At 42.1% G+C, this 23,764-nt stretch overlaps 1 protein-coding gene across 1 annotated transcript in view; it reads left to right on the top strand.

The window, feature by feature from the left end:
• Positions 1-23,764, top strand: part of TANC2 (tetratricopeptide repeat, ankyrin repeat and coiled-coil containing 2) — a 190,794-nt gene that overhangs the window by 119,807 nt on the left and 47,223 nt on the right. The window contains exons 7-9 of the mRNA XM_082194652.1: positions 5,300-5,448; positions 14,785-14,974; positions 20,288-20,551. Coding sequence (XP_082050778.1) covers positions 5,300-5,448; positions 14,785-14,974; positions 20,288-20,551 — 603 coding nt within the window. The remainder of the gene's footprint in view (positions 1-5,299; positions 5,449-14,784; positions 14,975-20,287; positions 20,552-23,764) is intronic.

Below are 23,764 nucleotides of genomic sequence, written 5' to 3'. Positions count from 1 at the left end.
TGCTGGGTGAACTAAAGGTGAATTAAGTTTGTTTTAGGATAGAATTTTAAAGGGTTTCTAGTTAATCAATCTTTATGTTCAGTCCCTCACCACCCCCAATAGGAGCCCTGAACTCATAGCCTACATTTTTTTTAAAAAAAAAGAAAAGTAAGTCAAGCAGGCATCTTTAAAGAATGTTAGAAAGCAAAATGTGGAGGCAATACTCTAAAACTTATTTAGGCAAATATGGAGGCGCTGCTGTTGCTAAGGTTGCTTAGTCACTTAATCATTGTTGCTAAGCAATCAGAAAGAAGCAATGTATTCTTCCTCCTGGGGAGATTCACACTCTTCCAACAAGAGCACTTTGCAGTGAGAAATACAGGAACAAAGTAAATGATGACTTGTCCTTATCAGCTGCGTGGAAGGCAGAAATTAAACAGGGTAATACAAAAATTGGGAAAGCCTCACCTTTTCATGTTCTGCCAATCACACATTATATTATTTCAGTATCACCTGATTTACTTTTTTACACAGTACTTCAGCACAGCAGCGTGTAACATTCTGGATGCTATTTTTGTTGTTGTTCTGGATGAACTGAACTAGCAGTTCACTTTGTTAAAGGAAGAGCTTGCTCCTTTTTGGGCAGGATGAACCTGTACTAGAAATAATAGCTGAAAATAGTTGATGTGCTTTGAGTACATTTTGGTTAATAATCCAAAGAAAGCATTATCACAAATGCACCACCTGTTGTTGCATATATATAGAATGGTTGAGTTAGCTGGAGAAATGGGCAAGAAATCAACGAAATGGAGTTGCTGGAAAAGAATTAAACTGTTGATGAGTAAAAACTTAATTAAAACATACTAGAATGCACTGGAGTCAAATTGGAGAAGATTATGGAAGAAATACTAAGTTTCAAACCCAAAATATTCTTGCTAAGCATTAACAATATTTGGAGAGAAAGAGGGGGTACTGTTCCCAAAACAGCCAAGCTAATATAATGCCAAATATTGGAAGATTCTAGAAATACCTAAATTAAGGGAATGGTATGTAAAGTAATCGAATACATCTGTTTTAAGTCAACTAACAAAGGCACTGTAGAGGAAACAGGAAGCATGTAATTAAAATTTGTTTGAAACAGACTAGAGGGTTGTATTCAGTGTAGCACTAAAGTAAATGTCTTATTGGTGCAAAAACAGATAGGGGGGTTGACATGGAGGGAGGAGAGGGGAGGAAATTACGCTAGGGCCAAAATTTTGTTGCGTACTGCCCAGGGTTGCTATCTAGTACAAAGATGGGGTGCAAGGTAAAGTATTCTGCAGTTGGAGCTTTGTATGACACTGGAATCAAAGGTGTGCTAAAGGAAGAAATTTAGATCACAAAGAAGCTGACTACATTGTCTGCATCTGTCTTCATCGCAAAAGACGTAGGGCAGGTCCCTGTGCCTGAACAAACTGTCTTGAGAGTTTGAGGAAGTAATGAGGCTCTAGGGCTCACTGACAAATAAAAAAATGCACAAAGCACTGAGTCTTGAAAGTTCTCAAATTTGAAATTGCTGATATTCTAACCAAAGTAACTTGTCCCTAAGGTCAGCCTCCATCCCTCAGGATGGGAAAGTGTCCATTGTAACACCAGTTTTTTTAAAAAGGGATTGAGAGGGGATGTGGGAATATTAAAGGCCAGTTGACATATGTTATGAGAACACTGGTGAAAACCATTATTGAAGATTAAATTGTCAAGTACAGTGGTACCTCAGGTTACATACGCTTCAGGTTACAGACTCCGCTAACCCAGAAATAGTACCTTGGGTTAAGAACTTTGCTTCAGGATGAGAACAGAAATTGTGTGATGGCGGCGCAGCAGCAGCGGGAGGCTCCATTAGCTAAAGTGGTGCTTCAGGTTAAGAACAGTTTCAGGTTCAGAACGGACCTCCGTTCTGGTTGCCGTATTCCCAAAAGTGAAAATCCGGACAAAGTTGTTGATATTTTATTTTATTTTATATTTATCTATCTATATCTATCTATCTATCTATCATCTATCTTATCTCTATCATCTCTATCTATCTATCTATCTATCTATTGCCCTTCTTGCCATACATCCCGGACATTGTGCTGATTCAGCAAAAATCCACTGGATATATGGCAGCCCTAATATAGATAAATAGATAAAAAATGACTTTTGCAAAAGTAAGTCTTCACGAATGCTGTTGCACCTATGTGTGCACTGTAGGTAGTTTGATTCCATTTTTGTTTGACGTGACACATCTTTTTGAGGGAGATCTGGGAGAACATTCAAGCACATTTCAGTTTTATTAGTGCCCATGTATTGTTTACTCAGCAGGCACCATCCAAATACGAATCCTTCCACCTTGAAAGGAGCTAAATGGTTGATGTGTGTAACACCCAAATTGTTTTGTTACCTTTAAGCCCTAAACTGTTTGGGGCCAAGTTACTTGAAGTAATTGCTGTGCATATAGGTCCTAACAGACCCTGTTAGCAGACCCAGCATCAACATCAGCCAGACCTAGTAGCTAGAAAAGGTTGTGGCCCTCTCACTTGAACTCCCTTCCATGTTGTTGTTGTTGTTTAGTCGTTTAATTGTGTCCGACTCTTTGTGACCCCATGGACCAGAACACGCCAGGCACTTCTGTCTTCCACTGCCTCCCGCAGTTGGGTCAAACTCATGCTGGTAGCTTCGAGAACACTGTCCAGCCATCTCATCCTCTGTCGTCCCCTTCTCCTTGTGCCCTCAATCTTTGCCAACATCAGGGTCTTTTCCAGGGAGTCTTCTCATCTCATGAGGTGGCCAAAGTATTGGAGTCCCAGCTTCAGGATCTGCCCTTTCTTTAGTCTCTTTTTAAACAGGCTTTTAAAGACGTTCCTATTTCAGCCTGCTTCCAGTTACTGTTGATCTGGAGTTCTTGTTGCTCTTTCTGGATTGGGAGTGATTGCTGATCTGTACTGGGTTGTTTTCATGTAACTGTCTTATTTTAATCTTTTTACATGTGTACTATGTTTTTAAATTGTCTTTGTTTAAGCTGATACTAGTTTTACCTTGCAGAGTCTTTTGCTTGAACTAGCTGGATGTAACTACCTAAAAAATTAATTGCTCTACAGAGTTCCATGCAAAGATATACAGTTTTTAAAAAGTGCATAGACACTTTTTGTTATGTTTACCCCTCTTTTGTAACTGCATAATTAGCTGTTTTGGGCTTTTCAAAGGAGCATAGGGGAACACAATGGAATGCTTGACTTGAATACGTTGTTCTTTCATCCTAGAACTATTAAGGCCTCTTGTGAAACAGTGGCTCAAAATCTGAGCAGGTGTGGTGAAAATTCTTATCTCAGTTTTATTTTGTGTGTATGAAATTGGATGCACAATAAAATGGTCTTCTGCTATGAATGAATTTCTCCTGAAAACAACTTGAGAGTATGAAAACCCCTTTTGAGGCACATTTAAAAGACAAGTCACGCTGCATTATTAATATTCTGGTTGTTCGTAAAACGGCACTCTCTGCTTGCACCGTATATCATTCCAGGAAACAGCTGCTTCAGCCAACGACTGTTGCTTAGAGCTCTCAGACATTTTCCTTGTGAGTCAAAAAATAGTTTCTCCTCCTCCTGAGTGTAGCTAAGCTGCTGCAGAGATAGAGAAGATGGTATGTCTATTAGCACTTACTTGAGAAACTAGAAATGTTCACTCATATGATCTGATCACGCCAAGGCCAAACCTCAGCAGCCCCCTGGAATGGTGCCACTTCTGGACTCATGGCCAGCCCCGACCTGGGGCCCCATTCAGCACTGATGCTACCTTCATCGGGACCGTCTGGTTCTTCAGCTGTTGTTGCAAGTGCCACCACTACTAATCACTCACCTACCCTCCTCTCCCTGGGCCCAGATGTGTCTCCTTGATGGGCAGGCAGACAGACAGTCATGCTTTTTAGAGCCCTTCTCTGTGTCAAGCCCATCAGCTTGTACCTAACTATGCTTGCCCCTATGCCAGCCCTGGACATCATCATTTATATCATCTATGCTAGATACCATTGAGCGGTTGTTACATGAGATAAACAACAGGATGTGCACGGTCTGCGCCTCTTGCTCATTGTCATATTTTGTACATTGCTGGTGTCTCTTGAGGAAAACTCGTTTGCTTTGCTACAAATACTTGCCTGCTTCACTGAAAACCCTGAGGAAGTTCTGAACTAAGACCTCCAGGAAGATAAAAAAGGAGTGGCCACTGTTTGTGTTAGGATCACAGGGTACAAATATCTGCAGAATGGGGTGAGGTTTGTTTTGTTTGCCTGTGTCACAGTGTAGTGTGATAATACAGTGACAAGACATGCTGCTCTTTGTGCCTTCGCCTATCTTAATTCAGAACCATCTCTCAGAACAATCTAGCTAAAAGCAGTTCACCCCCTTGACTGCTGCTTTTATGTTGAACGTTAAAAAAATGCTATTTATTTGTTTTTTAAATTAACGTAAACTGCCATGGGCCAGTTTTGATAAGTATATAAAAATTGCACTGTTTAAACATGTAATCCAGGAGCAACTCTCATGAGCGTATGTGTGTTATAAACATTTCTTGGCTTGAGATTTATGGATGTGTTTCTAAGTTTAAGTTTGTAACACTGAAAACAGTAGCAAGGGCCTAGTAGAAGAAGAGTTTTCTGTACATACAGACTCAACCAGTTTTGTTCAGAATTGTTCATAGGGGTTATTTATTTGCTTGCTTTGTAATTGTGGACCTGCAAAGTTCCTCTAGGAAATCGGAATCTTAAGTATTCGGTAACTTTGAAGAACTTTTTTCTTTAATTATTAAAAAAAAAAAGTTTCTGGTCCTTATAACAGGCAGTTGGATTGTTTCTATCCTATAGGTGCAATGAGATAATTTGTTTAGAAGCGAGCAAACACTCTTGGTGGGAGAAAATGGAACTATATATTTGGTATATCATAATCATAATCTACAGTGGTACCTTGGGTTACATACGCTTCAGGTTACATACGCTTCAGGTTACAGACTCCACTAACCCGGAAATAGTGCTTCAGGATAAGAACTTTGCTTCAGGATGAGAACAGAAATTGTGCTCCGGCAGCACGGCGGCAGCAGGAGGCCCCATTAGCTAAAGTGGGGCTTCAGGTTAAGAACAGTTTCAGGTTAAGAACGGACCTCCGGAACGAATTAAGTACTTAATCCGAGGTACCACTGTAATTTGAATATTGGGAAGAGATAGTGAGGTGGGAAAGAAATGGGAAACATTGGATAAAGATGTTGTGAAGTATAATTTTTACAGTTGACATCCTATTTCCTCCCCTCTCTGCAGGTGAAGCTGAGCAGGAACTGGGACCCCCTCCATCTGTAGATGAGGCAGCAAACACACTCATGACTCGCCTGGGCTTCCTCCTGGGAGAGAAAGTCACGGAAGTGCAGGCAGGGCAGCAGTACAGTATGGAAGTACAGGAGGACAATCAGGTGGGCTTTTTTGTGCTGATTGATAGTGATTTGACTGTGTCTTGTTTCTTATCGTAACGCTTGATTTGCAAAATGAGAGGTTCTGTTAAAAATATAATCCCCGGAAGCCATGGCTCATAATCTAAAATTCATTGGAGATTACTTCATAGGCTCTCTCTTCTCTAGGGGCAGAGGTAGGAGAACCATGTCCCAATGAAATACAAAATGCTGATTTCGAATTGTGCGGCAACCGTAGTAGATTGGGACACAGCTGAAGTGGGTGCAAAGCTTGTCCCCTGTGGCCCAACTTGTTCCCGCAAGCTCAGATTAGTGGAGCAGGAGAGCTGAAAATAATGCCACATCTGGCAACCAATGTGTACCTTTGGTTTCAGAAGTACATTGGTAGGGGAGTCTAAAAAGCCCAGGACACAAATTTTCATGGCTCTCTAGCGGCTATAGTGGTTCGTTTATCAGAAGTAATGTATTTAGTATTAAATCTGTAAGTGTATATGTGATTGTGACCAAATTAAGCCTCCTGGGCCTCCTAGACTGTGGAAATTTGTGCCTTGGGCTTTTTGGTCTGGTCTACCCATGTACTAAGGGGCACGGGTGGCGCTGTGGGTTAAGCCACAGAGCCTAGGACTTGCCTATCAGAAGGCTGGCAGTTTGAATCCCCACAACGGGGTGAGCTCCCGTTGCTTGGTTCCTTCTCCTGCCAACCTAGCAGTTCAAAAGCACATCAGAGTGCAAGTAGATAAATAGGTACCGCTCCAGAGGGAAGGTAAACGGCGTTTCTGTGCACTGCTCTGGTTTGCCAGAAGCGGCTTAGTCATGGTGGCCACATGACCCGGAAGCTGTATGCTGGCTCCCTCGGCCAATAAAGCGAGATGAGCGTCGCAACCCCAGAGTCGGTCACAACTGGACCTAATGGTCAAGGGTCCCTTTACCTTTACTTTACCCATGTACTATCTGAAACCCAAGGGTCACTTTGTTTGCCAGCTGTGATTTTCCCCCCAGCTCTCCTACCCCACTATGAGAGCCAGTGTGGTGTAGTGGTTAAGAGCGGTAGTCTCGTAATCTGGGGAACCGGGTTCGCGTCTCCGCTCCTCCACATGCAGCTGCTGGGTGACCTTGGGCCAGTCACACTTCTCTGAAGTCTCTCAGCCCCACTCACCTCACAGAGTGTTTGTTGTGGGGGAGGAAGGGAAAGGAGAATGTTAGCCGCTTTGAGACTCCTGAAGGGAAGTGAAAGGCGGGATATCAAATCCAAACTACTACTACTACTACTACTACTACTACTACTTCTTCTTCTTCTTCTTCTTCTTCTTCTTCTTCTTCTTCTTCTTCTTCTTCTTCCCACTAGAAAAATATTTTTCTATCTGCAGATGGGGGCCTCCCCCATTTACATTTTTAATGGGGGGAGGGGGGGATGCTCCCATTTTCAAGCTAGTGATGGCTCTGCTACAGGCAGCAGAGTTCTTGTGGAGCTCCCAGTACCATGATCTACAAACTAATTTTAAAATACAATGAAAAGAAACTTTTGATTTTTCAATGTTTATTAAATAAGATGAGTTGTACATTCTAATGATGTTAGATAAAACAGGATAACAACTACCTCAAATAATAATTAGTAGCTAGGTTTACATCGAATAACAAAAATTAAAAAATATATCCAATCAATATTAAATTACTTAAATTTAAATAAAGTTAACAAGAATCACACAGTTATTCAGATCATTCCCAAAATAGAACAGAGTTGCTCTACATCATTACAATATTGAATAAAAAGGCTTCATTTGTCAATGATATCACTGTGTTGCCTTCCCTCTATAACCTATCAAATTTGTAAGTTTAATTGAGTAAACTGTATCTCATACCCTCAGGCACCCGTTCTCTAAAGACAGTGGATTGATCTTTTTCCATTTATGACTGATAGTCATTCAGGCAGCTGTTAATAAATGAAGTACTATTTCTGTGCCCTCAGTTTAAAACGATGCCCTTGACAAAGCCAAATAAAATTAACAATGCAAATGAAATAATTTGTAGACATTTCTTCCTCCTGATGGCTCTAGTTAAGGCGCTTGCAAATATCTTAGGATTGCCATATTTCAAATGGTAAAAATTCAGACGCAAAAAGTTTTTGAGCTTTTTTAGGGCAATTGCCTGATAACCACTCTGCCACCGCCGAGCCAAAGCCCGGGTCACCCGAGCCTGAACCAGAACCGCCTACGCACCATTATTTTTTATATTGAAAAACGCCCCAAATCCAGGACATTTGCTTTAAAATGTAAAATCCCCCCTGGATGGGCATGTAGGACCCCCAAAATAGGACATGTCCAGGAATTCCCAGACTTATGGCAACCCTAAAATATCTGCCTGTGGATCAAGCTTTCTCCTCTCCTCACAGTGGCTGCAAATGAGCCCAGCTAGAAGTGCTTTCCCGCCAAAGTTTAGGTCGACCTTGCATGGATATCACTATTTCTTATTTCAACAATTTATATGCTACTTAATCACAACAGTCTCTAAGCAGTGTACAAGAAACTCAATGCAATAAGAATGAAAATCAGTTAAAATCATAAAATTAGAATTGTTAAAATGCCTGTTGGAATAAAGAAAAAAGTATTCACGGAGCACCAAAAGTTCAACAGGAAAGGGGGCCTGCATGACTTCAGCCAGGAGTTCCATAAAGCATAGCTGTCAACCGTCCCTTATTTGGCGGGAAAGTCCCTTATCCTAGCGCCGTGTCCCGCTGATGTCCCTTATTGATGATGTCCCTTAAATTTCCCGGATTTCAAAGGAAGCAGCTCCGCTCCCTCCCTCCCTGACGGCTAGAGAGGAGGGAGGCTCCAACTGTGTTGCTTGGCTGCGTTGCTCACCCAGTAAGGAGTCTAAGAACGAATGGGGGGTGGAGCTTGCATGCCTTGTGCCGATCAAATCGGCCGCGTTGCCTGGCGACTCGCCTTTGCTCAGCACTTCCCAGCAGAGAGGTGATGGTGGTTTTCCTTGCTGCATCCCCTTTGCCGGGTTGCTGCGCTATGGGAACCACTACTTGAGGCTTCATTTGGCTGCTGGCTGGGCTTTCTGCCTTTGGCTTGGAGGGGCTCAGAAGTTGAACATACTTGTGCCCCAAAAATCCCTTATTTTGGCTTCTGGTCCCTTATTTTCGAGGCTTCTGGTCCCTTATTTTCAAATCTGTAAGTTGACAGCTATGCCATATAGTTGGGCTCGAGGTTGATATGAGCTGTGCCTGTGAGTCATGGGGCACCATTAACATTGACCCCCAAAGACCTCTGTGATTGGGAAGACTCTCAGAGCAGACTGTTTGTTGCACAGAAATCCACTTCCTCTCCTTTACTCACTCCAGGCTGAGTCGGTATTGAACAGTATATGAGTGCAAAAGCAGGGGCAATGTTTCTTGCACTCTCAGTACTCTAGCTCTAGATTTGGTAGCTAAAAGTCTTCTGTACAGATGGTATTCGTACCCAGTTCAAGTCATGGTACCCGGAGTTCATTCAGATTGACAGTCCTGCTACCAAACTCAAGCCTTGGGGCATTTCTTGGAAGGGGCAGTTCTGATATCTAGCTCAGGCCCTGGTATTTATAGTTCCTTAGTGCTGGCAGAGATTCTATTCCTGATTCCAGCTATCAGTACAACAGTTTTTGATACCCAACTCAAACCTTGGTAAATGGCATTTTACCAAGACATCTTTCTGAAGTCCTTTTGCAAGTGGTTTGCTTGCAGACAGACTTCAAATGCGAGCCCCTTTCAAGTTGCCACAGGATGTCATAATGGCATCAAGTGATTGACAGGTGACGTTGGCCTGCGTGGGGTAGAGTGGGAAGGATCTGGCGTACCATATGGATGCACTTATGCCCTTCAACTTAAATTGTATTGAGATTTTAATCGTAATCTTTTGTGGAGTATATAAACATTCTTATGAATAAAAAAAATGCATTGGGAAGTGGAATTTCACGCAGTCCCACCTTTAAGGTCATTCCATTCCAGCTTGAAAGGTGTCCTCAAGTGACAGCCTCCCAAACTGGGATTGGTTGGCTGGCTGTCTTTGAAGGCACAATCCCTATCCACCTCTTTGAGATGCCTTGTAGATTTGCAAGTGGGAAATGTCTGAACTCTCGGCCCATGCAGTCTCTACCTGCAAATTCACCCTCTAGCTGGCTATTTGGTGGCTCTGCACTGGGTGACGTTTACGGTGAGAATCACACGGAGCTAGCTGACCTGACTGGAAGAATCCGCGGCCAGAAAGAAGAGGAGTTTCAAGAGGACTGGAGGAAATTCGAGGACTATTTGAATAAATATTGTAATATAAAAATAAAAAATATATAAATCTATATAATATATTATAATATACCGTATTTTTCGCTCTATAAGATGCACCAGACCACAAGATGCACCTAGTTTTTGGAGGAGGAAAACAAGAAAAAAAATTATTCTGAATCTCAGAAGCCAGAACAGCAAGAGGGATCGCTGCGCAGTGAAATCAGCGATCCCTCTTGCTGTTCTGGCTTCTGGGATAGCTGCGCAGCCTGCATTCGCTCCATAAGACGCACACACATTTCCCCTTACTTTTTAGGAGGGAAAAAGTGAGTCTTATGGCGCAAATAATACGGTATATAATATATAAAAATTAGAAATTACTTGAAAGAAAGAAATAGGCCTAGGATTAAATTAAGTTATAATTAAATAAATGGGATTTAGATTGTTAAGAAAAGTGAATAAGATGGACTATAATTGGAAATTGTTTTAGTTTAATAATGATATTGGAAAGCTGTTACTTTTAATTACAAGGAAACTCAGAAGGGAGGGATTTGAGGAAGTCAACCAAGATGTTTAAAAGGTCGGATTTGTGAAGAATTAAGTTTGTTGTTATTGTTTATCTGTTTATTGTTCCCCCCTTCCCCCCTTTCTTTTTTTCTTTTTCTGTATTTGTGTATAATTTTGCTTTGTGGTTTGTGTTATCACTGTGGAAAATCTAATAAAAATTTTATATATAAAAAAAGGAGAATCACACAGGCTGACAACTATCACAGTCCCCTCTTTCAAAGCCACTTATTTTCTGACTGACAGGGGCAGCCTGACAGCCAGGGAGGCAGTGTGCCTGGGTAGCGTTGAAGGCAAGGATGTGTACAAACATCCTTTTTCGTTAGCTTATTTTTAATGGGCACTTAATTGAATAGATCAAAGCAGAGAGCAGAGACTTCCGTTATAAGTGGTTCCTTGTGTTCAGGGATTAAAAAATAGATTCCATCTTCTTATAAAAAAGCAAATATGCTTCTGGAAGGCAAGGACAAGAAGGTATCTGTGGAGGAATGGTTGCATTCTGTAATAGATTTATATCTCTGAGCTAGTTTTTGCATGAGCAGGTTTCTGATGGGCTTTGAATACTTTCTGTGTATGTAAAGGAAAAATAATACCTGTAAAAGCTGTTTTCTGTGAGTGGTACTTTCGTTAAGGGCAGCGATAAGGCTGTAGTGAGGCATGGGCAAATTGGGGTGGTTTTGTTAAGAATTCCTCTTGTCCCAAATCAGTGAGTGAACGTAATAACTTTGGCCTAGATGCAGTGTGATGCTTTGGAATTATATAGCAACACAACACAAAGGCCCTAACTTCAAATAGCCTGGTAGAAAACTCAGTGAGACTTAAACATGAAAAACAGCACTTAAAATGGGCTGAAGCACTAAAAGGACCTGGTTAATTAATGTCAGATACACGAGATAACATTCATGTTATATTTTGCTGAACTAAAATTTCCTTTGCTTTGCCATTTTGAAATATATTAGCAATTTGGTCCCTATGATGTACATGGGTTATATGTGCTTGAACAAGAGACTGATAGCTGCTTCAATTTAGGCCTGGTGGAAGGGGGCAAAAAAGAGTTTTCCAGTTGAGATTCCTTCCTCATGCAATGAACAATCTGTAGGAGAAGATTATAAAGTATGATGGTGCTCTGAATCAGCTAGCTGGAGGTTGTTATATTAATAGCACTGTTACCCCTTTCCTTCAACCCTCTCCAAGTCTCTTTCCACTCATTGTAGCTTACTGCCACTACACATAGCAGCAAACCTACCACTGGAACCTGTCTGTCCTGGGATTGATTGCTCAACATAATGAATCATTGTGGGGGAAATTGTTTGGATTACCAACCGTTGTCTTGCTAATCATAGTATCTGGTGTTTGGTTGAGAATCGAGTTATTAATTTCCCCTTAACTTTCAAATCCCATTAAGTAAAGAAAACCACTCTGAGACACAACAGCTTGCAGACTGTCCCTTTTGCCGCTGGGAGTTTCTTACATAACCAGAACTCCTGAAAAGCCACTTACAATCAATAAAAAAAATAAGAGCCCTGTTGGTTCAGGTGGGGTGCTTGGGCTGTTGGCAGTGGTTCTCTTGCCTCTAGTCATTCTGTGTCGCTAACAGATTTTGTGTTTTGCTATCGAGTGTAAAGGCTTGTCTTTCTTTGCTTTATTGGGAAGAGGTGCTCTGCTTCTTGCCACACTTATGTATTTGCTTTCCGAAGAAGTGAGAATTTTCACAAGCAGCAGTAGAATTTCTGCAGCAAATTATATCGCTTCCCTCACAGATACCCAAGCAAGTGTCCTTCTAAATTAATTCTGGCTATATTTTCATTGCCCTACTTTAAAAAAGTCAGTTGCAGACATTTCTCACATCCATAATGCTTAAACAATTTTTTTATATCATTAAAAAATTAATACATCTGATTTAAGATTCATATAACATAAGGGACGTGGGTGGCACTGTGGTCTAAACCACTGAGCCTCTTGGGCTTGCTGATCAGAAGGTTGGCAGTTTGAATACCCACAATGGGGTGAGTTGCTGTTTCTCCATCCCAGTTCCTGCTAACCTAGCAGTTCGAAAGCACACCAGTGCAAGTAGATAAATAGGTACCACTGCGGCGGGAAGATAAACTGTGTTTCTGTGCACTCTGGCTTCTGTCATGGTGACTGTTGCACCAGAAACAGTTTAGTCATGTTGGCCACATAACCTGGAAAGCTGTCTGTGGACAAACGCCGGCTCCCTCGGCCTAAAAGCGAGATGAGCGCCGCAACCCCGTAGTCATCTTTGACTACACACACACACACACACACACACACACATATATGAAGAAAACAAATGAAATACCAAAGTATTCCTGATTACTAATAACAGCACTCCCAAAATTGTTGAGTTATGTTTCATTTGGTTCCCAATTTCATTGTTTGTATAATTTTTGTATAGTTACTACCCTGTTTTTCAATGCTATTCTATTTTTCAATCATATGAAAGTCTCCCACTTAGTGGCAAGGGTTAATCTGGCCATTGTTATAAAATATAATACAGCTTCTTATATATTTTCCTCTTTTATATTTGCAGATAATTAAGCACACATTCTAGTAGGTTAGGAGTGACGCTATTACCGAAAATTTCTTTAACATTTCTGTTAACTGTTTCTGTATATATTGGTGCTCTTTATATTGCCACCACATTTGGTAAAAGTCTGCTGTTATAAGACAAACGTTGGACAGGAAAGGCTTTGAAAGTTTCCCTAGTAAAGAGTTTAACATTCCCAGGGTTTATTTGCTTGCAATCGACATGTACATCTGGACGCTTGTGGGAATGGTCTCACAAATACATTAAGCAAGACAAGATCATTGGTGCACTAATGGCTGAGGAGTAGCGCACCTGCTATTTGATCTGTTTCTCCAATGTTACAGATTCAGGTAATCAGGGCTCAGAGCACTGGAGAGCAGTAACAAGTACCAGTACCAATTTTGGTTCTGAGTTGGCATGTGCATTTTTGGTAGGAACACTGTCACAGACTGCAATGTGGGTGGCCTATGATGGCTTTTAAAAGTAACTTATTTTAAATGTGCAAAATTGAAGCAGCTGGCTTTTTCAGCACACTATAAGCTGAGCATACAAACTCTCTTCTTCAACAGAATCAAGATTATTTGTCAGATTAGACATCTTGAAGCCACTCATTCTCTGTGCATGGTTTTGCAGACAGTTAAAGTAAAATAAATCTTCCCTTTTTGATCAATACCAACCTCATGCGCCTTCAGCTTTGGATTATTCTGTTATGCAAAGGAAATACTTTATTGGTTTCTCTTTTTCAAAAAATTAAATTTGGCATGAAAAATGTTCCCTGTGAGAAAAAGGGGAGCTGTTTTGATACGTCCTTCTTTATTCGAGTACAAAATCATTGTCATATTTCGTGAATGGAAGAAGCACTTACAAAGCAAAATCAGATGCCAAGAGAACTTCCTGAGCAGAGTCATTGGGGAAAGTGCCAGACTGCAAGTCTTTATTGGATTTCCTGTATATATTGTGCCAGGGATGCTAAAATAGAAGGAAACTCAAATAGTCTTCTCGGCTTTCACAGCTGTCTTGCTTGTGTAGAAAACCATTTTTGCCAATGTTCTGCAAAATGCTGCCATTCCGGTACTCGTATCTAGCACAAATAATGACATTATGCTGGTTAAAATATGTGTTGCTTACTACTGGGGGAAAGCAGAAAATAGAATTAGGTGTGTCTTTTCTGTGGCTAGCTCTCAAAGTATCAGGTATGTGGGATACAATCGAAACACAGCATTTTAAATAGGTATTATGTGAGGAGGCTATCAGTTCCAGATACAGTGCAACTTCGGGTGTACTTTCAAGTATTACACCAGCGGCCTGTACTAATTTTGCAGGTTTTTCTTGAAAGAATGTGATTTTAGTGCATTCGGCACCAAGAGAAAATGGTAGGACTTAGAATGGCCTGGAAGTGTAAGAGAGGTTACTTTAGAACCATTGTCTTAGCCCAGATGACATTCCAACAGCCAACTACCATATTTTTCGCTCTATAAGACTCACTTTTTCCCTCCTAAAAAGTAAGGGGAAATGTGTGTGCGTCTTATGGAACGAATGCAGACGGGAGGCTCTGCTCAGCACTCCCTTTAAAGGGCTGCCCTTCTCCCTCCTTGGGGAAAAGCCCCCAAGAGCCGCACAAATGCTCAACGCGCTCTTTAAAGGGAGCACAGCTCTTGGGGGAGCCTTCCTCCTGCTGCCCGGTAGAGGCTGCCCACGGCTATCCCATAAGCCAGAACAGCAAGAGGCTATCCCAGAAGCCAGATCCCTCTTGCTGTTCTGGCTTCTGGGATTCATAATATTTTTTTTTCTTGTTTTCCTCCTCCAAAAACTAGGTGCGTCTTATGGTCTGGTGCATCTTATAGAGCGAAAAATATGGTATATTTGTTGTTATACTGTATAGATGCTGAAGTACGAGCCAGAGTTCAGTGTCTGAATGCTATACTAATAGATTGCAATGACTGAATTGTTCCCGTTTCCAATTTTGCAGACCTCAGCAGTGTCCCAACGAATAAGTCCTTGTTCCACGCTGACCAGTAGCACTGCTTCGCCACCTGCCAGTAGTCCCTGCTCCACCCTCCCTCAAACTAGCACCAAGGATGTTATAGCAAAAGACTGCAGTTATGGAGCTGTCACCAGCCCCACTTCTACTCTTGAGAGCAGAGACAGCGGCATAATAGGTGAGTCATGTTCATGGGCACCAGTAATGCTATGTGTCTTGGAATCATGTTTAATAGAATGTTAGTGACATGAAGAATTGGCATGAAACTGCTGAATTAAAGCTTACTAAGACTGATTCTATTTGCTCAGGCATGAAAAGAAACAATACTTTCCTTTCCTACTACAGGATTAACTTAATAATGAGAGGATGATTGTATTAATACAAAGTGCTGCTGTTATGAATAGTCACTGTGCTTATTTAGCATACAGCTAAGCGTCAATTTAATAGTTGTAGAGTGTACCTTTTGCATTTCATTGCCATTTGATCCCACTATGGACCACTTACACACACACCCTGAGGATAGTATTTCATTCACTGGGTGAAGTGGACTTTAGTCAATTAAAAGCATATGTCATAATAATTCATTAGTCTTTAAGGTACAACAAGACTCTTTGTCATTCTAACCTTTCTTTGGGGTAGAGTATATCCATGGGATACTCAGTAGATGAGCCCTCCAGTTAACTTGCAGAGCTTGTATCAAGAGAAGCAGTCTCTCAAAATAAATGTATTTCACAGAGTCATGATCAACTGCAGAATCCCTATCATAGCACTGTTTTGTTTCTCCTGTTAGCAACAAAGTGCAAAGCTTCTCCAGGTCCTTGTGCTAAGGTGCAAAGGGGACCTAACTGCTGTTGTCACCTTGGCTCAGAAATTTGCTTCCATCTGCAGTAACCCTGATTCACAGAGTGTTCAGGAAAATCAGAACTGAGAGAGTAGATATAATCTGTGTTACCTCTCAATAGTACCTGCTAGTGAAGCTATTGATGTGATACCAGAGAGACTTCCACTGGAGTGCAATCTTATCAACTCAGGGACTGGCAAATGTCTGCCTCTTGGTTATCTGACAGAAATGATCTCAACAGCTTTCTGCAACACAGTTTATGAAGTAATGTGGAAGGTGTGTATTATGTAGTGCTGGAGGAAGAGAGCCATAGCTCTTCGTACTTCTTTCAAGTAGAAATTAGAATTGCCTTAACTTGTCCTGTCACTCCTCTGTTCCCCCAATCATTAAAATACTTAACCAGCTTTTTAAAAGATGGAGTTTTGACATGGGAAAGAGGACAGGTTTATGTGTATTAGTATAGCACTATCTTGTCATATTCAACATTTTCTGTTGCCTTAGTAATAAAAGTTTTAGCTGTCAATTTCTCTGTGTAAAACATTTACCTCTCAACCCTTACTCTATTCTCTGCAGTTGAAAAGTTATCAAAATAATTCCAATATATACTTCCCCATTATAAATTGTTAGAATTTCTTGTTTGGAATAATGAAAGGCAAAAAGGTTGATACAAGTGTGGCTAGAAAACAGATTAGAGTTACCCTTTTCAGTGCAAGATGGATTAAGAGCCGCGTGTGTCCAAAAGTAAATTCTAAAATAGCAAACAAGTTTGTAGTATATTTGTTTCAAATGAGAAAAAAAGAAAGATTTGTGCTCACCCAACACCATTCCTTTGATGAACCACATTTCTTTAACCAGAGGCTGCACCGGAGGAGTCTGTTCTTGCAGAAATATTCACTGCTTGGTTCATTTCCATGAGGATCACGTGAAAATTCTAATCAAATGCTCATTCAGTGATCTGTTTTGCTTCAGTGGCATCTTGGTAGGTCTGGCTCATAAGTCTCTCCAAATTCACTGCAACTTCTCTCAGAGAATCCTCCTTTTTCTTTCTTCCTCTTGTCATTCCTGCTCTGGTTCCTGGCCCACTCTGTCCGGTGGTTTGATCTAAACCTTTGATCAAAAGCCCTGAAGTCTTCATCTGGGATGAAGTCTTCATCTCTTGCTGGACTTGAGAGGTTGAGACATTCAGGCTAACTGCCAGTAGTTTCTGTTTCTTTCTGTCATCTCCATTTTCCTGAGCATGGTCTCAATATGAGGCAGATATGCTTCTCAGACTGCCTGGCTTCCACCGGCTTGTGAATTAATCCTACTGTAAGAGATTTGATCCATCCCACCAAGGCCTTTACATGAGGCTTTCACACAAGGTGAAAAAGTTTAAGGGTTCCCCCCTCACCAATGGCTACAACTAAATCTCCTTCAACCCACTATTAGAATAGGTTGCACTTTCACTAGTCAGCAGCTATTCATATAGCTTTTTGCTCTTGTTTGCATTGGAAGGTCAGAAGGTAGATGAAGCCTGCTTATTTTCAGTGTCTGACTGTAGTACTCCAGTCCAAGCTCATTAAATACTCATACATCTTGTGGAATGTCTTAACCAGACTCAGATGGGATCTGTGCGGCTGGGCTTTTAGGTCAGCTTTGATCCCTTTAGCTGCTGAGCAAGCAAGGCTTTCACCTATTCCTGTGCAGCCTTCAGGGTTGCTTTAAGTCATCTTCATCTCCTAGTGGGATACCCTGATTCTACTAGAAGCGCTGCGGCAATTTTATACATATTGGCTAAATCACATCACATCACAGTTTCTCCTGAAAGAAACATTGCTCTACTTCTGACGCTAGGGTTAAGCACCCCGTACTTTCTCAAGTATGAGAAATCCAGGGAACTGTACTATGGGATTTAGTTTCCTTTGAATGAAAGTACGCTACATACTTAAGTTGTCACTGAAGTATCTGTTTTATTTACAAGCATAGTAAAAGGAAATAGATTTCAAAAACAGGCAGTAAAACTGGTGACCCAAGGCAGCTCCCCAGCAGAAGCCAGTGCAGATGAACTCACATCTGTCTGCCTGTCTATCTCCATCTGTGTCCAGATCTGTTTGACCTCAGCATCTCTCTCCCCATCTGCTTCTAGTGTTCATCCTGTCCTTCCTCTAAACTCTGATGGGTGCTTTATTTCAAAGGCATGGGAGGGGAAGTCCCTGGCTACCCATTGGTATAACAATAGGTCCATTTGCGCTAATCAAGGCAGCCAAACTCATAACAAAGTTTACTAATGGAAGCAATAGAAGCCTCAAAGGAAATTTGTTGCAAACTAAGTTTATCGTTCTTAGATTTGTCGGTCCATGTTGAGTCTGCATATTATCTCACTTCAATTGCAGTTTCTCTCTGCCTCTCTCATAACCCATAAAGCAGAGATTTTCAGCCTGTTTGGGTCCACCGCTCCCTTGACCACTACATTCTTTCTGCATTGGATGCCTGCCCCCCAGCCCTCACACTTCCTTTCTAAAGCAAAGCTCTGGTAGGGTCCTAGAGTCCTCCTTCCAAAGCATAGTTAGTGCATTCCCAGATTTGGGAAACTCTAAGACCCTGCCGGAGCCTCTCTTTGAAAAGGGGGGGTGGAGTGTCAAATTGTGTGGCCTGTGGGTTCCATGTCAGAGTACACTTGCGGCCCACTTGGTATGAAAAGTTGGACTGCCCTTGTTTATAGCTTGCTAAGATAATTTCATACGGTGATTATACGCTAAGAAGATCTAGAAAAATCTAGTTGACCAGATTTGTGTAGGATGTTCCTCTGGTCAAGCTCATAATTGGGCTTAGGTAATTGGTTTGTTTATTCCTTGGCTAGCTGCGAGCCAAATTGGACCTCATCATGCACACTCCACAATGTCTTTGACAGTGCAGTGGGCTCCAATCCCACCTCCAACTGTTCCCCTTCCACCCCACAAACTTCTTCCTTGCTTGCTCTCATTCACCCATGTTTTTCCAAACTCCCTTCTAACGCATGATGCCGCCCATGTGCGTGGCTGCTAGATCCAGTGCAGAGGAGGCAATTTCAGGCCTCTCCTCACCCTCCACCCCAATCTCCAGTTCTGGTGCCTGCTGCACCAGGTACAATGTGCTGGGAAGATGGAGAGTCGAGAGAAAGGTCTATCACTTATTTCCTCACTCCTCTTTTCAGCCAAAGCAGCAGGAGCAGCCAAGAAAGTGGATGGAAAAAGAGGAGGCTTGGAGGATCACATGCATTGGGGGTGGCAGGGACATGGCTTGAGGGCTGTGAAGGAGGGCAAGTGTTGAATTCTCCTTTGCCTCAGATTGAAATATAAACTGCAGAGAACAGACTCCAAATTTCATATTTCAGGGCTGGGTGATATAATGCCTGCATAGACAGAAGCCCAGAGCCAATGGCTGGGAATCAACCAATGAGTCCTGTCAGCAGAATCCCTGTGCAAAGGTTCCTCTTTGCACAATGGGGATTCTCGCTCTTCCCCTGCTTCCCCCCAAAAAAAATTGGTTTGGGGGAGTCAGGAAAGTGGGGATCGTTTAATCTAGCAAGCTGAAATGTTTGCCCTGGTGGAACAAATTGCCTTAGTGCAGTGTTGAGTTCCACCCAGTGATTGTGTCCTGTTTGAATGATAGCTAAATTAACCCCGTTGGAGGTAATGTGAGAGAATGACAGAGAAGTGGGAAGTAGCCGTCATCTTGAGTTCACTGTAGCAATGAACAGATTGATGAACAGAACAGCTGAGAAGAAAAGTCAGGGCTCCTGTATATATTATGTTGTAAGAGCAAAACTCCTGGTTAATGATGAACTCCAGCAACTAACAGTTTGGCCTTTGTGACCTTCATGTTTCCTTAAATACAATTTGTGGTGTTACATTTTTCAAACTGCAAATGTATATTTGCATATTCATCTCCCCTGTAATTCCAAAACTTGCATTTATGTGGCAGAATAGTGCCATATGTCATTTTATATTCTCTTTCTGATTGTCAAGGGAAAATATACATGCTTGCTTAGCCACAGTAGACAACACTCGTGCATAAGAAGAAGGGGGAGGTATCAGCAGACTGAACTTCAAGGTTTGCGGAAAACAAAACAAATAAAACCCAAAAGGTATCAGCAAAGATCCTGGTCTTTCTCGTTTAGGATTTTTTTTGCAAAATCCAGAACAAGTGCAAATAATTGTCCATATTGCAGGTTGGAAGGGCATATATCTGGGAGAGAGTGGCTTAACTGCAACATTTTGTTGTGCGGACCAATTTGGATTCCATAATCTTTGAATTTACAGTTCACTTTTTGGTATCTGAATGCAATGCAAAATTATGTTAGGGTTGTCAGATTGTTAACTGAGAGACCACACCTAAAATTTGTGCCTGAAGGCTCTGCGACACCACCTCTCTGCTCTAGCCTTAACCCTGTTGGTCCCATCGCTCACCAGAAATCAATCTAGGCTTGCCCCACAGCAGACAGGAGTGGATAGTATACAGATCAGCAGTGGGGTAGCAGGCCAGAAAGTGCAACGGCTGCATTCGTACTCTTATAAGGCAGCTGAAGAAATATACATTGTTGAACCATGGCAATCCTTGCCTTCATCTGTAGAGTCACACTTGAATTAACTGCCTCCTTTGTTATTCATGTTCTGTGTTTGTTTGTTACAGCAACACTGACAAGCTATTCTGAAAATATGGATCGTGCTAAGTATGGTGGGGAAAGCAGTAAAGAATTAGGATCTGGAGGAAACTTGAAACCTTGGCAGTCTCAAAAATCCAGCATAGACTCTTGTTTATATCGAGTGGATGAAAACATGACGGCCTCTACATACAGTTTGAACAAGATCCCTGAAAGGAACTTAGAGACTGTTTTATCCCAGTCAGTACAATCCATTCCGCTCTACCTTATGCCTCGCCCAAACTCTGTAGCAGGTAAGAAATTCTCATTAAGTGCTAAGGTAAATTGTAATTAATGGTGAGCCAGAAACTCGTTACTTACATTTTTATCACCCTTGTAAAAAATTGTGTGAATGCTTCAGGTGTTTAAAATATTATTTCTGAAATAACATCCCACACTAACTTTACATTTCAAGTTATCCAGTGTCTTCTAGTTTTGTGTCCCATGGATCCTGTCTATCTCTACCTCAGTTGTGTCCCTGGCCATGAGAAACTTGCTGAAGGATTACACAATGCAACATCTCCACTCCTGATAGTTCCAGAAGTGCTTGCACAATGTCACTTGCTCTTTGTTCAGCTTAACCCTCATATTTAATTAAATCACATAAATTTCTAAATGTGCTAATGAGAGATTAATGAAAAGCTGCTAAAGAGTGATGCTGCGTGAACCAAGTAGTGAAATTGGGAGCGGAGGAGAGGCAAAATAAGACTGTACAAGGCTACTGTTTGCAAAACTATGAACTCTAATCTTCTGTCATTTCCCCTACTGCTAGCAACAACTTTAATCCAATCTGGGTCTGCCTTACTTCCTACTAGCTCTAAGTCAAACATTTCTATTGGGTAGTCGCCAATCCTAAATTGACGAGTAACTCCCTAGAAGAATTTCATATGCAGACAGCGACTGTTTTAGGCGCATCCATGTTGGGCGATAACGCTGAGGCCGGTGCCTCCCTCAATGAAGCGTCGCCCGGGATTCATCACTCCGGTCTTGTCACGCTGATGTGACCCATATCCAAGGACATGAGCACATGACTAGCAGAGTCCAAACAGAAACTCAGCCTTGAGGAGTAACATCTAAGCCTAATTTATTACAAATTAAATCAAACGTAACAGAACAAAGAGAAACATGGCTTCTCTCTCTGCGTATCTCCCTTTCCACTCACAAGACTCCAATAACCAGTGCTGGAATGTAAACAGACATGTGACATGGAACAATCCCACACATCTGCAGCACGGGAGGAATGGGATTCTCAACAGTCCAATTGATGTATGATTGCTGACACGTGAGTCCTTTTGGACTCGGAAGAGGGTAGAATCAGGGTGGTGGTGGTGTAATGGGGTTCAATGGGGGCAGGGCACGCTTATGTGCATTCAGCAGATGCACACGGGAGCCGGAAATGGAACCCACACACAAAATGGTTGGTGCTTGTAACAGACCTCAAGTGGTTCCTGGAGCACCACAAAAGGTTTATATCAGTGATATTGCAGAAACAATATCCCACAGCGGGTGGTGCTGTGGGTTAAACCACAGAGCCTAGGACTTGCTGATCAGAAAGTCAGCAGTTCAAATCCCCGTGATGGGGTGAGCGCCCGTTGCTCGGTCCCTGCTCCTGCCCACCTAGCAGTTCGAAAGCACGTCAAAGTGCAAGTAGATAAATAGGTACCACTCTGGCGGGTAGCTAAACAGCGTTTCCGTGTGCTGCTCTGGTTCGCCAGAAGTGGCTTCGTCATGCTGGCCACATGACCCGGAAGCTGTACGCCGGCTCCCTCGGCCAATAAAGCGAGATGAGTGCCGCAACCCTAGAGTCGTCTGCGACTGGACCTAATGATCAGGGGTCCCTTTACCTTTACCTTGGGACACAGATTTGCTAAGCTTGTGTGCTTGGGAGAGGTGCCCATCAAACATTGTTTACTTCATAATTTGCCTACAGCTGAGAAATGAAATTCTGCACATGGGTGGGGGACATTTCTTCCCAGATGTCTCAGTGCTGGACGCAGAGGCATTGGAGAAAAGTCTTTTGTTTCATTATAAAGGAGAGGTGAAAACATAAGCTAGTGTAGGGGTTCCCAAACTGGTCCACGGACCACCAGTGGTCTACAAATTTCATACAAGTGGTCCACAGTGTGTTGATAAAAAGGATAAAGTTCATACAGCATCTAGTGCACTACAGTTACTACAACAGGCAGAAAAGGACAACTAAATGGTCTGCCAGGACCCCCAGCAATTTTCTGGTTTGGGAATCACTGAGCTAGGAAATGTTTGGGAATCACTGAGCTAGGGGAAGCTAGCAAAGCCTGTAATAAAATTATTTGCAAATGCTATTGGTTGCTTGAGATAGGAAGCGTCCTAGAACTTACTTGGTTAAACAAGCCTAAAGGCTACATAGCTTCCCCCCCCCTCGAAGTTTGAGAGCATCACTAGACTTGCTCACCTTGTCTGTGAGTCTTAAACATCCCCCTTTGGGGCAGGGTGCACTTGTTTTAGAGCTGAAATTAATATTCAGGGTTTAGGACAAAAGATAGGTGGGATTTTGAACCAATCTGATATAGTACATTAAAAGTCAATTTAAAATAGCTGGTGACTCATTTCCAACCTGAGCTGAGGGAAGTTTGCCCATCCCTAGTTTATATCACAAGGGCTTTATAGAAGCATTAAGTACCTTTAATCCTAGTTAAGCTATATTTCCTTCACTCTTGGAAAGTTTCATCGCAAGCTCTACTTTCTCTTTTCTTTTGCGATAACTTGTGATTAAGTGTTACCTGGAAACTAAACCTGACAGCATGACCTGAAGACACATGATCCAGAAGTCTTGCTTCTGGATCAGGCTTGGATATGGTATGATTTCGTGGGGGAAAGTCATGATATCAGTGAAATAAAATGTTTATTTCAGCAGCCCCCCTCCAGACTCCAATGGACCCTAGACTGCAAGGCATTGGCTAATATAATTGAGGGGTGGACAGTAAAAGGTTTAAGATTGTAGGCTATACTGATTTCTAGATCATGATAACTTTCATTTATCCAGTCTTTGCCACCCTCAGCTGGCTGAAGATCTCCTGCTCCCTTAAACAGTTCCAGCACACCTTTCCTCTCTTCCTACCAGAGCACCTTACTTCTTTCAAAGACCCCCTCAAAATCTACTTTTTTGTGAAGCCTTTGACACAGTAGCCTGGTTTGCATGTAATGCTGAGTTAAACTGGCTTACCTTGAACAAGAAAATTCTGGCCACCTGGCTGATCCCTCACTCCTCTGCCTCCTTCACTATCAGGAGCTAAGTGATTTGGCTTAGCGTTATGTCTGAAACAGGGCTTGCAATTTGTCTCACTCCAGACAAGCCATGATCTGTAACCAAGCTTTGTTCATGGCTTGCCATTTGTGGTTTGTTTGGGAGAGACAAGTCCCAAGCCCGGATTTGCTTGTAATGCTAAGCTCCTGGCTTAGCTGTTCGTAGCACAGCAGCAGGGAGAGAG

The sequence above is a fragment of the Podarcis vaucheri genome (assembly GCF_965113315.1).
Source record: "Podarcis vaucheri genome assembly, chromosome: 13".
In the NCBI taxonomy this organism is placed as follows: Eukaryota; Metazoa; Chordata; class Lepidosauria; order Squamata; family Lacertidae; genus Podarcis; species Podarcis vaucheri.
Note: the sequence above shows the minus strand (reverse complement) of the source record. Positions and strands in the feature narration are given on the sequence as shown.